Source organism: Muntiacus reevesi, chromosome 15 (assembly GCF_963930625.1).
Source record: "Muntiacus reevesi chromosome 15, mMunRee1.1, whole genome shotgun sequence".
In the NCBI taxonomy this organism is placed as follows: domain Eukaryota; kingdom Metazoa; phylum Chordata; class Mammalia; order Artiodactyla; family Cervidae; genus Muntiacus; species Muntiacus reevesi.
The window spans coordinates 23,931,904-23,946,131 of NC_089263.1; the positions used below are offsets into that span (position 1 = coordinate 23,931,904).

Genomic DNA, 14,228 nt, shown 5'->3' on the forward strand with positions numbered 1-14,228 from the left:
GGAATGAAAATCTATATTTGCAATCCAAAGGTAACAGCCATTAACATTTTAGTGTATATTATTTTCCTTCAGTTTCATTTCCAAGAAGATATAATTTTATATAGTTAAGATCTTACTACAGATACAGATTCATTTTTACATTTTTCACTCAGAATGTCATTCCTCAGTTTTCTTTTGTCATCAAAAGTCTCCAATGTGTAATTTTATAATCAAGATATAATTTACATAAGTAAAATTCACATGTTTTAGCACACAGTTCTGTTGAGTTTTGACAAATGCAGAGAGACATGTAACCACCACTCCAATCAAGATGTGAAAGAGCTCCATCATCCAGAATGGAGCTTTGTCTACACCTTGCCATTTTGCCTACACCTTGCTTCACATCCAGTGTCTGGCAACCCCAGATCTGTTTTTCAGAATATAATAAAAATGGAACCGTATAATAAGAGGGGCTTCCCTGGTGGCTCAATCTGCCTGTAGTGAAGGAGATTCAGGTTTGATAACTGAATCAGGAAGATTCCCTGGAAAAGGAAATGGCAACCCACTCCAGTATCCTTGCCTAGGAAATTTCATGGACAGAGGAGCCTGGCAGGCTACAGTCCATGGAGTCACAAGAGTTGGACATGACTTAGCGACAAAATCACCATATGATAGGTAGCCTTTTGAGTCTGGCTTCTTTCATTCAAACACCATACATTTCAGATTCATTCATGTCATTTACTACACGTACTGGTAATTTGTACCTTTTTATTGATGAGTAGTATTACATTGTAAGGATATACATTAATGTAATTTATTTATTTTGTGGCTGCCCTGGGTCATTGTTGCTGTGCACAGGCTTTCTCTAGTTGCAGTGAGCAGTCTATTCTGCATTGTGGTGCGCCGCCTTCTCATTGCAGTAACTTCTCTTGTTGCAGAGCACAGTCTCTAGGGCACGAGGGCTCACTAGTTGTGATGTGCAGGCTTAGTTGCTCCACAGCATGTGGAATCTTCCCGGACCAGGGATCTAACCCATATCCCCTGCATTGACAGGAGGATTCCTATCCACTATACCACCAGGGAAGCCCTACATTAATGTAATTTTAATGTTTGTAAGAAATCACTGTATATCACAGCCTGCTTTATTTATGCATTACCCTAATATTCAGATATTTAAGATGTTTTAGTTTTCACTATTATAATGAGCATCTTTTTGATGATTGTAACTATTTATAAGAATATTTTATTAGAGCATAGTTGATTTGCAGTATTGTGTTTCAGGTGTACGGCAAAGTGAATCAGTTGCACATATACACAATGAACATTTTTATGCAAAATCAAAGTCATTCATAATTTCTTTAGGTAGATTCCTTTAGTCACTCATAATTTATTTAGGTAGTTTCCCAGAAAGTTTAAAGCCTTTGCCCAGCATCTAAGTGCTAATCAATAGGTTAAGACAAAAATCTAGATTTCCCACTTTCCAGGTCCAATGTTCCTTGGAAGGGAATTATGACGTGGCATTTTATAAATATTTTTAAAGCATTTACAACATTTCTAAGCATTAAAAAGTCTTTCCTTGCATTTCTTTATGTGGTTCAGGACAAGCTTGACTTAAAACTCCACTGATGTTTCTAATCTTCTTTTCCTTTCCCTACTATTTCTCCATATCATCAGTCCCGCAGAACTGACTCGAAGTTTCCAGTGTCACCAGCTAGCCTGTGAAATTCTAAGCCATGGAGACCAACCAGGAAACGTCACTCTTCTTGGTGAAGATCTTGGAGGAATTAGACAGCAAGCAAAATACTGTCTCCTACCAGGACCTCTGCAAGTCCTTGTGTGCCCGCTTCGATCTGTCCCAGCTTGCCAAACTGAGAAGTGTGCTCTTCTATACAGCCTGTCTTGACCCCAACTTCCCAGCCACGTTATTCAAAGACAAGATGAAATGCGCTGTAAACAACCAGCAGTCCAAGAAAATCATGGTGGCTGCGGACATCGTGACCATATTCAACCTGATCCAGATGAATGGGGGCGCCGCCAAGGAGAAGCTGCCTGGAGGCCGGCAGAAGATGCGCAAGAAAGATGCCTCTTTTGACTCGTGCCGCTCAGACACAGAGGTCTGCAGTGCGGCCGAGTGTGAGCCCCTCAACTGTGAGCTGAGTGACCGGCCTTTCAGCCGGGGCTACCCCAGCCGCCAGTCATCCAAGTGCAGAAAGGTGGACTGCAAGGACTGTCCACAGTTCATTCCTGCCTCTGAACCTGACTTCCTGCTGGGGGTCAGCAAAGATGTGAAAAACCGGGCAGCTTCCCTGGACAGGCTGCAGGCTCTGGCCCCATACTCGGTGGCCAGCCCTCAACCCTGCGAGATGCAGAGAACCTACTTCCCCATGAACCTCGAGAGCGAGTCCATGTCTGATCAGGACTCCCTGCCTCTCCCCCAGGGCATCAAGCAGACCTTCATCTCGAACGACGAGCCCTTCGTGGTCCAGTCCTGTGTCCAGAAAAGGAACATCTTCAAAGAGGACTTTCACAACCTAATGGCCGTGTCCCCCGGGTTGGCCAGCCCGGCCAACAAGGCCGAGGGCGAGCGCAGGAAGTCGCAGGCCCGCAAGGAGTCCCACAAGGCGCCCTTCCCCCACCGCAGCTTTGAGATGCCCTACAGCAGCCAGTACCTGAACCCCGAGTACTCCCCAGTTCCTGACAAGAGGCGGGCAAAGCACGAGAGCTTAGATGACCTTCAAGCCTCCACATACTTTGGACCCACTCCAGTGATGGGGACCCAGGAGGCCCGGCGCTGTCCTGGCAAATCAGGCAAGCAGACCCCCTGGCCGGCCAAAAGCTGGAGCCTCAACACCGAAGTTCCTGACTTTGAACGGTCCTTTTTCAACAGAAACCCCTCCGAGGAGAAGCTCCGTTATCCAAATTCCAACAGTCAGACACCCAACTTCCCAACCCCGGACAGATGCCCCGCTTACCTGACACCACAGGATCAGCAGCCCATCCTCCCAGTCGGCTACTCAGCAAAGCCCAATGGGCTCAAATCTAAAGAGATCCCACCCCCTGTGGACCTGGAGAAGCACGAACCCGTCAAAAAGTTTAAAGACAAGAGCATCAGCTGCGCCAGCGGGCAGCTGAGCTCAGACACCAGCAGCGTGGGCACCCAGACTGACCTGCACGTGCTGGAGCCCAAAACAGGCAAGGACCTGTGCACTCCCGGGCAGGGCAAGTACAGCGACCGGCATGCCGTGAAGCATTCTGATGATGACTCGGAGGTGGTCAGTGATGACATCAGCGACATCTTCCGGTTTCTTGACGACATGAGCATCAGTGGCTCGACGGGGGTCATGCAGTCATCCTGTTACAACAGCACGGGGTCCCTATCTCAGCTTCATAAGTCAGACTGTGACAGTTCGCCAGAGCACCACCTCACCAGAATCACCAATGGGCTCCCCAGCGGCCAAGGGGAGAAGGGCAGCCGGCCAGAAAACAGCCACCACTCAGAAGAGGAGCTGAAGACCAGCGTGTGCAAGCTGGTGCTCAGGATCGGGGAGATTGAACGGAAGCTCGAGTCACTGTCGGGTGTGCGTGAGGAGATCTCCCAGGTCCTGGGTAAGCTCAATAAACTAGACCAGAAGATGCAGCAGCCCGAGAAGGTGAGCGTGCAGATCGACCTCAATTCTCTGACCAGTGAGGCTCCATCTGACGAGAGTGCCTCTCCCCGGATGTTCCGTGCCCACAAGGGTGCCCACGGGCCCAAGCTGGAGAACACAGCTGACTGGTGCTGCTCAGATGCCAGTGGGAGCAACAGCGAAAGCCTTCGTGTCCAGGCCTTAAAAAAAAGCCTCTTCACCAGGCCGTCTTCCAGGTCCCTGACGGAGGAGAACAGCGCCACAGAATCCAAGATTGCCAGCATCTCCAACTCACCCAGGGACTGGCGCACCATCACCTACTCCAACCGCATGGGCATCAGCGAGGAGGAGATCAAAGAGCGAGGTCCTGGAGACAGTAAAGACTGGCATCGGAAGTCTAAAGAGGTAATGCCCACTTAAGGTCACGTAACTGGGTGCCAGCTTTGTTGTTTTTGTGATTGTTCAGTTGCTCGGTCATGTCTGATTATAGTTGGCTCCATGGACTGTAGCCTGCCAGGCTCTTCTGTCCATAGGATTCTCCAGACAAGAATACTGGAGTGGGTTGCCATTCCTTTCTCCAGGGAATCTTCCCGGCCCAGGGATCGAACCTGGGTCTCTGACATTGCAGGTAGATTCTTTACCTCTGTCCCACCAGGGAAGCCCCGACATTGGAAAAGATTGAAGACAAAAAAAGAACGGGGTGGCAGAGGATGAGATGGTTGGATAGCCCCTAGAATCAAGGCCTCTTAATTCAAAAGCCTCTGAAAGTTTCCCAGGGGCTTCTTGCTGGTCTCTGATTTCCCTCTTTGAGTCATCTGTGTGCAGAGTAGATACCAGCTTTTATTTTTAAACTGTCTTAGGTGTACATAGGAACTGCTGTATTAGAGCACAAGCAGCTCCTTGGTAGGAGCAGTGGGGGCAAGTGTGGGCAGTGGGTAACTTTCCAGATCAGAAAAGCTGGCTTGCATTGTGTGCTCAGTTGTGTCCAACTCTTTGCAGTCTTCTGGACTGTAGCCCACCAGGCTCCTCTGTCATGGGATTCTCCAGGCAAGAATGCTGGAGGGAGTTTCTGTGCCCTCCTCCAGGGGATCTTCCCAACCCAGGGATCGAACCCATGTCTCTTACATCTCCTGCATTGGCAGGCAGCTTCTTTGCCACTGGCACCACCTGGGAAACCCCATAGTGTTTGTATCCATCCCTTTTATAAAGCTTGGAGCACCTTCTCCTTAGTGGTGTGACTTTGCCAAATGTGGCATTGAAAAGTGATCAGGATAGGCCTCTGCCCTTGAGGAACTCACAGTCCAGTGGAGGAGACAGACAGACAGACGGACAGGCCATTATAGTTTAGTGGGACAGTCCTGGCTATGAGCTCCATACACAGTCTGAAGTGGTCTCATAGGTGGGCACTGACCTGGTCTTGGTGGGTCAGGGAGTGCTTCCTGGAGGAAGTGACATATGTGTGGAGATCTGAGGGCCTGAAGTTAGAAAGTATCAGAAGACCTGGGTTATAACAGGATTCATGGAGAGCAGAGCCCCAGGTTCAGAACTAGGGACTGAGAGCCTCAGTGATGCTAGCGGTGTCAGGCACCTTCCTGCCTCCACACTGTGGTCCAGACTGTTCCCTGTCTTGAAGGCTGAGCAGATAGATGTTCCTGAAAACCAGCAGAGGCTCTCACCATATACTTTCTGACTTGGCTTCTTCCATCCAGAGAAGCAGGCTGTCATCCTTGGTTTTGGCCAGCTCCTTGGGAAGAATACCTGTACCTTTTACTCCTCAGGACCAGGTAGAAATTGGTAATAGAAAGAGGGGGCCGGGACTTCCCTGGTGGTCCACTGGTTAAGACTGCGCTTCCAGTGCAAGTGGCATGGGTTCGATCCCTGGTTGGAGAGCCAAGATCTTGCCATACCACATAGTGTGGCAGAAAAAAGAAAGAAGGAAGGAAAGAAAGAGGGGGCGGTACTATGCAGTGGTTAAACAAGGCTTTTCTGAAACTAGAGGCTAAATTTAAATTCCAGCTCCCTGCCATTAGCAGCTGTGCTCCCTGGGGTAAATTACTGAGTCTTTCTGGTCTTCTTTTCCTTACCAGAATAATGTGTGTTAATAGTAGTAGTCATGGCATGAAGATTAGATAAAATCATCTCTTTCTGGCACAGAAATGTTGGGTTGTATGAGTAGTATTAATGTTGTAAGCTTTTCCTAATAAATGTCCCCCAGTACAGGCAATCCTTCTATTTGGTCATGAATAACTGCATGTTGCTACCTGGGCAGCACCTAGTGATGAAAAGCTGGGGTCTGCCCAGTGTGACATCTGACTACATCTGTGTGGCCTCCTGGACTTCTCTGTGCCCCTCTGCAGGCAGACAGGCAGTACGACATCCCCCCGCAGCACCGCCTGCCCAAGCAGCCCAAGGACGGCTTCCTGGTGGAGCAGGTGTTCAGCCCTCACCCCTACCCCGCCTCTCTCAAGGCCCACATGAAGAGCAACCCTCTGTACACGGACATGCGGCTCACAGAGCTGGCAGAGGTGAAGCGGGGCCAGCCTTCCTGGACCATCGAGGAGTATACACGCAATTCGGGTGACAAGGGCAAGCTGACAGCCCTGGACCTGCAGGTGAGCCTCTTTGCCCAGGGTGGGGTGAGGTGGGGGAAACCTGGCCACACCCTGGTGGATGCAGAAATGGATGAAGGATGCCCTAGCCACCCACTCCCTCCCCTTCAGCTCCCTTGGTCCCCACCATGGAATACTGAACCTGAATACATCATAAGGCAGAGATGTGTAACCAGGGGATTGCTATGTTGCTTTTTGGCTTGTAAACATTTAGCAACAGGAATGCTTCATTGATGGATTGACCTTGGCCATCAATTTGCTAACGTTGCGTTTAAGACTCTGTACCAAGTGCAGATTCTCATGCTTGCTCCTAAGACCTGAGCCCAACTGGTTAATGGAACACAAGCCTGATTTCTCCTTCCACATTTAGCCCGTGGGATAAGCATGTTTGTGGGAGCCAAGCTATGGATTATGTTTCCGTATGGAGCAGCCCCAGGTAAGTGCCACCCCTGGAAACTCTGTGAATGCAGTTGTGGCTAGAGGGTGTGTTTGCTGTTCAACCACAGGCCAGGCTGGGTTTCGGCCACACTTGCATCTTGGTGATTCCATCCACGCTGCGTCTATCTGTGTGTCTGCATCATCTTGGGAGCAGGGAAGCACCTCGCCTTCACCTGCAGGTTAGATCTGTGGGCAGCAAGGTCATTGTCTCAATGCTGCCAGTCACGTCCAGGTCCCTGAATGTCCCCACCACTTAAAGGGCAGCTGGGGAGATACTGGTGGAGCCTGGTATGGCAAGGTATTCCCTGACATTGCCTCGCTCTGAAGCCAAGAGTCTGCAGGAGGGGGAGTATGGTGGTGAGAAAAGGAATGTGTTTCCCCACAGTGCAGATTCTCATCCAGGGTTCTTTTGCTGTGCAGCCTGGAACATTCACCTGTTTGAGCTGTGGTCCCCTCACCTGTTAAATGTCCATGATAATCTCTAACTTGTGGTGTTGTTGTGAGACATGAGAAGAATGTATTTAAAGTACCTGGCATTAATCAGGGACTGAAAAGGTATTTAGGCTGACAAAAGGATGCTGAAATCAATCAACTCTGTATAGTGGTTTTTTAAAAAAATTATTTATTTATTTTTGACTGTGCTGGGCCTTTGTTGCTGAGCAAGCTTTTCTTCAGTTGTGGCGAGCGGGAGCTACTCTCTAGTGGTGGTGTGTAGGCTTCTCACTGTGGTGGCTTTTCTTGTTGTGGAGCCTGAAGTCTAGGGTATGCGGACTTCAGTAGTTGAGATGCGTGGGCTCTAGAGCACAGGCTCAGTAGTGGCACACGGGCTCAGCTGCCCTGCACATATGGGATCTTCCTGAACCAGGGATTGAACCCACGTCTCCTGCATTAGCAGGTGGATTCTTTGCCACTGAGACGCCAGGGAAGCCCCTGTGTGGTGCTTTTTTACCACAATCTCTCATGCAAGGTGCAGTGGCCTGCAGGCAGGAGTGATGACGTTCATCTCAAGCAGGTAAATGAGGAAATTGAGGCCCAAGAAACTCAAGAACTTGCTGCAGGTCCGACAAGTCTGAATTCCTGTCGGACTCTCCAGCAATAAGACTTCTGTTCTTTCATCTTATGTTGCCTCGCCACCATTTCATTTTTCTGATGAGAGTATAGTGGGGCTTCATGTTACTAAAGTGACCACAATGACATTGGTTTATGTTGGTCCCTAACTGACAGCAGTTATGGGGAGGAGCATCTCTGGCCAAATCCTGAGAGTCAAGTGGGTGATGCTATCAGGATGACCCTGGAGATATCATGGCCCCTGTCCCCTCCTGCACCTTATGTCCACATGCCTGCTGCTTATCACTTGACCCTTCAGGCCATGTCCTCTCCTGTCACCATCCTGCTGGCAAGCAGGCTGTATAGGATTCTTTTCTCCTGGAGGTGGTCCTAACACTTTGCCGTGGGTACCACACTGTGTTCTGTGAGTATTAGGATGCCACGAATCAGGGACGACCTGGAGGTATGAATGGCTCACCTGGAGGAGTAATCAGTGTCTCACCAGTATCATGGGATGATCTTGACATGGTCAGATTAACTGAATGAATCATAGATTGAAAAACATCTTTTTAATATCCAGAAGGTTGAGTCTGAGAGAATTGCTCCTATAGATATATGTGAGTTTAAAATGCCAATGTTTATAAGCACTAAATGTGAAATTATAAAAAATTAAAGATCTTTAGAGAGCTTCAGCACTTTAAAAAGCAGAGGATAATATATCTAGTCTCACAAAATGTAAGACAGCAAGGAGCTTCATAGCCTTTCGAGGGTGTTTGCAGTAAAAGAGTCGGACATGACTGATACGACTTAGCAGCAGCAGCAGAACAGGTATCGGGAACTTGGTAAAGGCAGAAAAGCACCACCCTCCTTGTTTCCATCACTTTGCAGAGACCCAGGTACTGTCTTATGGCAGCCTCAGCATCTGGACCATCTTCTTGCTGTCTCTTGGCTTCGAGATATAAATTTACCAGCAATGGCACCTTGAGGATACATCAAAGATACCGTTTCCATTTCCAGTGTTCAGCAGGTGTAATTGTCAATCAAGGATGCTCCCTGGGTCCTGTGAAAGCTTGGCATCACCTCTCTGCTACTGGGTGTCATGACAGCTTGCAGTTATTGAAAAAACTAATTACAAATAGTTTATTTCACTGACTGAATCGCAGTGCATAAAGCATATCTACCCAGGTGAGGGCTTCCCTGTTGGCTCAATGATAAAGAATCTGCCTGCCAATGCAGGAGACATGGGTTCAATCCCTGGGTTGGGAAGATCCTGTGAAAGAGGAAATGGCAACCTACTCCAGTATTCTTGCCTGGGAAATCCCATGGATAGAGGAGTCTTGTGGGCTACAGTCCATGGGATCACAAAAGAATGGGACATGACTTAGTGACTGAACAACAACTGAATAGATTAGAACAAAGGTTGGCAAACTCTCCTCTAAAGGGCCAGAGAGTAACTACCTTAAGACCCAGCAGTCCTTACAATCTCCGTCATCACAACTGCTCAGTTCAGTTCAGTCTCTCAGTCATGTCCAACTCTTTGCGACCCCATGGACTGCAGCACCCTAGGCTTCAACTGCTCAGCTCTGCCCATAATAGTCTCATGCAACCATGGACAATTTGTGTTAAATAAATGACTGGACATGCTTGTGTTTTGATAAAACATTCTCTTTTGACACTAAGATTTGAATTTCCTATGATTTTCACATAGCCCAGGCTGTTGTTTTTCTTTTCTTTTTTTCCCCCAGTGATTAAAAAAGTGAGGACCATTCTTGTAGGCTGTGTAGAGGCAGGTGTTGGGCTGAATTTAGCTCCCGGGTTGGCGTCTGCTGGCCCCAGCACTAGAAGGCCATTAGCAACAGGAGAGCAATAGAGATGCCAGAGGGGTCCACAGTGTATGGACTGTCAGCATCCCATCAGGAAGCAGCTGGTGAGCTCATGGAAGGATAGGAATGGGAGGAGGGGACTGTTAGCATCAGTGTAGGAGGGGTTTAAAGCCCAGCAAGCACCCAGGGACCAGCATGAGTGAGAGACTGATGCTGCCCTTGGATCTGAAGGCCCAAAGATGGGAGCTATTTCTGAAACCCACCAGGACCCACAGCTGTGAAAGCAGGTGTCAGATAGAAATGTAGTCCATCAGAGAGGGAGCCTGAGGACTGGTGCTCCATCAACTGAACCCACCAGTGTGTATGTTAGTCACTCAGTTGTGTCCAACTCTTTGTGGCTCCATTGACTGTGGCTCGCCAGGCTCCTCTGTCCATGGGATTCTCCAGGCAAGAATACTGGAGTGGATAGCCATTCCCCTCTCTGGGGATCTTCCCGGCCTAGGGATCGAACCCACATCTCCCGCGTTGCAAGCGGATTCTTTACCATCTGAGCCACCAGGGAACCCACCAGGGATGCGTCCATGTGGACCAAGATCTGGGGAGACCAGAGCAAGATGGAGAAGAGCAGAGAACTGCTCTGGAAGGACAGGTGGAGAATGACTAACGTGGGTGACAAATCATCAATATTCCAATAACCTGGTACCACTGAGGTTTTTTTTTTTGTTTTGGAAGTGTTTGTTTTGTAATTCTGTGTGTGTGTGTGTACACATAATTTGTAACATGCCCATCTTTATCATCATTGACCAATCTGAGAACATCTTCAAAATGGATATTTTGCTTGTGTTTCAGAGATTTAGGAGACCTCAACTTGGAATCGCAATGTGTTGCCACTTTTGTGTGCCACTCACATTATTAAATGCTTGCTGTAAAATGAGAACACTGCTTTTCTTTATGGAAATAGATTATAGCCATCCACGGGGAACGGAATTCATGGGCAACACAGGTTAAATACGATATTTCTCTCGTAGACAATCGTTAATCTCAGGGAGACCAGGAGACAAAATGTCAGGGAGGGGCCTCCCACTGGGGATGCTGCACCTGGCCTGGGGGTGGTCTGCCGCCAGTCTGTAGACTTGGCCTTTGAGCAGTGGCCTGACCTGCTCAGACAGATGTTTGAGATGGAAATATTTTATGTTTGGTTTGAGCTGCTTCTGTGGGAGGTGCCTTTGATTTTTCAGTAGAGGCTTTTTCTGAAGAACTGGGAAGTGAATCAGAGTACTAGAACAGCCTTGCTTCAAACATCTCTGTTCTTAGGGACTGTAAGTGGGGAATATCTGTCAGTGACCCTCCCTGCTTCCCCGACAGTGAGGCCAGCCTGTTCTTGGTTGTGCACCCTTGAAGTGTTGACTCTCGCTTGACTCGGCCCTGTTTTGCTTGTCCCCAGAAAACCTCTGGGTTTTCCTGTGTCAAGACCATCATGACCTTTGTAGTAAGAAGGGGCAGATGCAGTCTGGGGTGTGCAGGACCCCGAGTCCTTGGTGGTCCATCTCAGGAGGGTCTGGTGGGCAGCTTGGACACTGCTGCCAGCTGCAGATAGCTTCAGAGTGCTTCAAGCACCAGCTGAGATGCTTCAAGGGTGATGAACCTGTTTACAAATATTCACCATCTTTCTAACATCTTCTCTTCACTTTTAGACTCAAGAATCTTTAAATCCAAACAACTTAGAGTATTGGATGGAAGACATTTATACTCCGGGCTACGACTCATTGCTAAAACGGAAAGAAGCCGAATTCAGACGAGCCAAGGTCTGCAAGATAGCGGCTCTGATTGCTGCGGCTGCGTGCACGGTCATTCTGGTGATCGTCGTGCCCATCTGCACGATGAAATCATGAGCTGCTGGAGGCAATGTTGCCGATGGCTCGTGACCTCTGACATCTCTCTCTGTAGTCTAAAATCACGTGGCAGGTCAGGCACCACTTGTTGAAACAGAAACCATGGAGGCTTTTCTGCAAATGCTGATGATGGGCTTCAGAAAATATTCATTCTAGAAAGATGTCTACCTACCTATTAGCTTTGACTTAATGATACGGATGAATTTTAAGAAGTGCAATATCTTTTCCTACCGAAAGAATGTAATGGACGACCAGTAGATACAAACTGAATTCTGGGCCAAAAAAAAAAAAAAAAAAGAAGAGGAAGGTTAATTGGTTGGATTCTTTCCATTTCATGGTGGATAATATGCTATAGAGGAGATGGTTAATACATACTTCTTTAATGGAAGCTAAGAGAGAGCAAGATGAGAAAGAAAAGCCTGGGTTCTCTCTTCCTTAATGTTCCTAGACCATTGCAGGTGAAGTAACAGGATATGTTTCCATAGGGGGTTACTGTTTACTTCTCTGCTGACTGTCATCAAGGGCTACTGACTTTTCATACTTGCCCTTCTGTCATCATGATGCTCTTTGTTGCAGATCTTCATGGAAACATTCCGGACCTTCTTCCTGGTGCCCAGGGTAGAAAGGTACTGGACTGCCAAGTCAGGCGTGGCATGAAGTGACCTCTCTGCTTAATAGGCCAAGGTCTTCAGGCTAGGAGACCTTCCAGTGGCCACCCCAAGCCATGGGAGGGCTTCTCGCTAATGATATATGCTCAACATTTGAAAGTCAAGGTATCCCAAAGGACCTCCCACCCTTGCCTTGGTGTGTGGGTCATCTCCTCCATCTTCTATCTCCTGGTAGTACGGATCCTCCACCTTTTACCATGAGTTGATTTTGGAACTTGTCCTTGTGCCTTGAAAAGTAGAGACAATGGCAGAACTTTGACCTTCTAACTATAAACCGTGGTTGCTGTGCACCAATAATACCAGCCATTTCCAATGGCTTTAAAGATTTTGAAAGCTTGTCGATAATATGATAAAGGCTCTGAGGTGTCCTCAACTACTCCAGCACCTACTCCAGAGTTTCAAATATTTGTCAGCAGTGCAAAAAAAAATGATCTATTTAACCATTTATCTATCTATCTATCTCTATGTCTATCTAAATACCTGATTTTGGTTTATTGTCTTCTCTGTTAATTAACTTGAGAGCAAGATTTCTCCCGTGTAAGGAAGCCATTGTCATTCATGAGAATTTGATATCAGTTTCCACCTGTTGAATGGTGCTTTGACGTAAGTGAACAGAAAGAATCCTTTTCAGCGTCAGATCCTAATGTCTTATTGTAGGTTAAAGAAAAACAATGGACAAAAACTAGCTACCTTAATTCTTCCAAGAACAAAGTGGAATATAAATAAATGTTGGTAGTAAGAATCATGTCACTCCAATGAAAGAAAAGTGAAATTGTTAGTCACTCAGCTACGTCCAACTCTTTGGGATCCCATGGACTCTAGCCCGCCAGGCTCCTCTGTCCATGGGATTCTCTAGGCAAGAGTACTGGAGTGGGTAGCCATTCCTTCTCCAGGGGATCTTCCTGACCCAGGGATTGAACCCGGGTCTCCCGCATTGCAGGCAGATTCTTTACTGTCTGAGCCTCCAGGGAAGCCCGATGATAGAATAAATTCCTAAAAGGAAGTTTTGGGAAGCATCTCAGATTTTAAAGCAATAGGAATTCAGCATCCATCCTAAAATCTTCCAAATATTGCTTAGCTTGCTGTATCTAATTCTCTTGTTCTCCCAAAGGGGAGTCAGAACATTTTGTGTTGTTAATAAATATAGGATGGATGCTCTCATCTGTAGTAAACCTTCGTTTTTAGAGGTCTTCATGTTCTCTATTTATAGTCTCATGTTTATGTATAGATTTTCAGCTAGGTGACTGAAATTTAAGCCTTAGTATGGAAACCTGAGGATTTATAATTGAAAATGAAAAATATATTAATATATATTACTGTCTATCATCAGAATTTAGTCTTTTGGTGCTCTGTTTTGGGTTGGGCACATTAAATAAGGTTGTTTCTTTCAGCCCAAAGGGAATTCTAGGTTAATACCCTCGGGAGTTGTGGATTCCCAAGTCTCCTCCCAATCTATACCACTCTAGAAAACACCCTAGCCCTGACGCTGTCCCCTTTATCACAGGTTAAGCCACGAGAGCAGCAGAGGTAGGTAGGTTGCCAACTTCTTGCCCTGTGATTTGCAGAGAAGTGGAGATACAGTCACCCAGGATAAGAAAAATTTGTCAAATCCCATTCGGACTCCTTCATTTGCCAGGTAGGATCACGCCGGATCGACCAAACCACTATGGCCACTGCCCTTGGGTGAGTTTCTTCTTAAAGGGCCCTCTTTGGGCCACATGCCTAGCTCCCTGGGGAGGGGGCAAGTATAAGCCCCCTCCCAACTCATAGAAGTGAAGAATTTTCTCCTACACTTTTCATATCTGGGGAGGTAGTCAAAGATATTTAGTCTTGCTCTAAGTCCAGTGTAGCATTAAAATTCAGCTCCACTCATTGCTGCATCATGGAAACATCCAGACCTGGTCACTCCCATGGGAGACCACACAGAGATGACCCCCAGGCAAGGGGGTTTCCTCTGGAAAACAATTGTCCTTAGCTTGGTAGCTCTGAGTCTGGTGTCAAGTTATGCACCTTTGCCATGGCGTGAAGCCTGATGGATGCTTGGAGTCTTGGGGTCTAGACAATGTGAAGTTCATAGTTGGCTTATTTCTCTCCATTGATCCCAAGCTTGTTACACTTTCTTTCCCTGGACCTCTAGACTCACTCC

General features: G+C 47.4%; 1 protein-coding gene across 1 annotated transcript; it reads left to right on the top strand.

Moving 5' to 3' along the window:
- Nucleotides 1–1,712: 1,712 nt before the first annotated feature.
- On the top strand, nt 1,713–11,414 carry MINAR1 (membrane integral NOTCH2 associated receptor 1). Its single transcript, XM_065907000.1, has 3 exons — nt 1,713–4,010; nt 5,963–6,217; nt 11,217–11,414. The coding sequence occupies exons 1-3, from the start codon at nt 1,713–1,715 to the stop codon at nt 11,412–11,414; spliced, it is 2,751 nt and encodes a 916-aa protein (XP_065763072.1).
- The last annotated feature ends 2,814 nt before the right edge of the window (nt 11,415–14,228 follow it).

What these genes read in the sequence shown, in the direction of transcription:
- MINAR1 (XM_065907000.1), top strand. Translation starts at nt 1,713, where the DNA reads ATGGAGACCAACCAGGAAACGTCACTCTTCTTGGTGAAGATCTTGGAG. An exon ending in GGCATCGGAAGTCTAAAGAG is followed by an intron (nt 4,011 to 5,962) that starts GTAATGCCCACT and finishes GCCCCTCTGCAG; the next exon opens with GCAGACAGGCAGTACGACAT. An exon ending in TGACAGCCCTGGACCTGCAG is followed by an intron (nt 6,218 to 11,216) that starts GTGAGCCTCTTT and finishes CTTCACTTTTAG; the next exon opens with ACTCAAGAATCTTTAAATCC.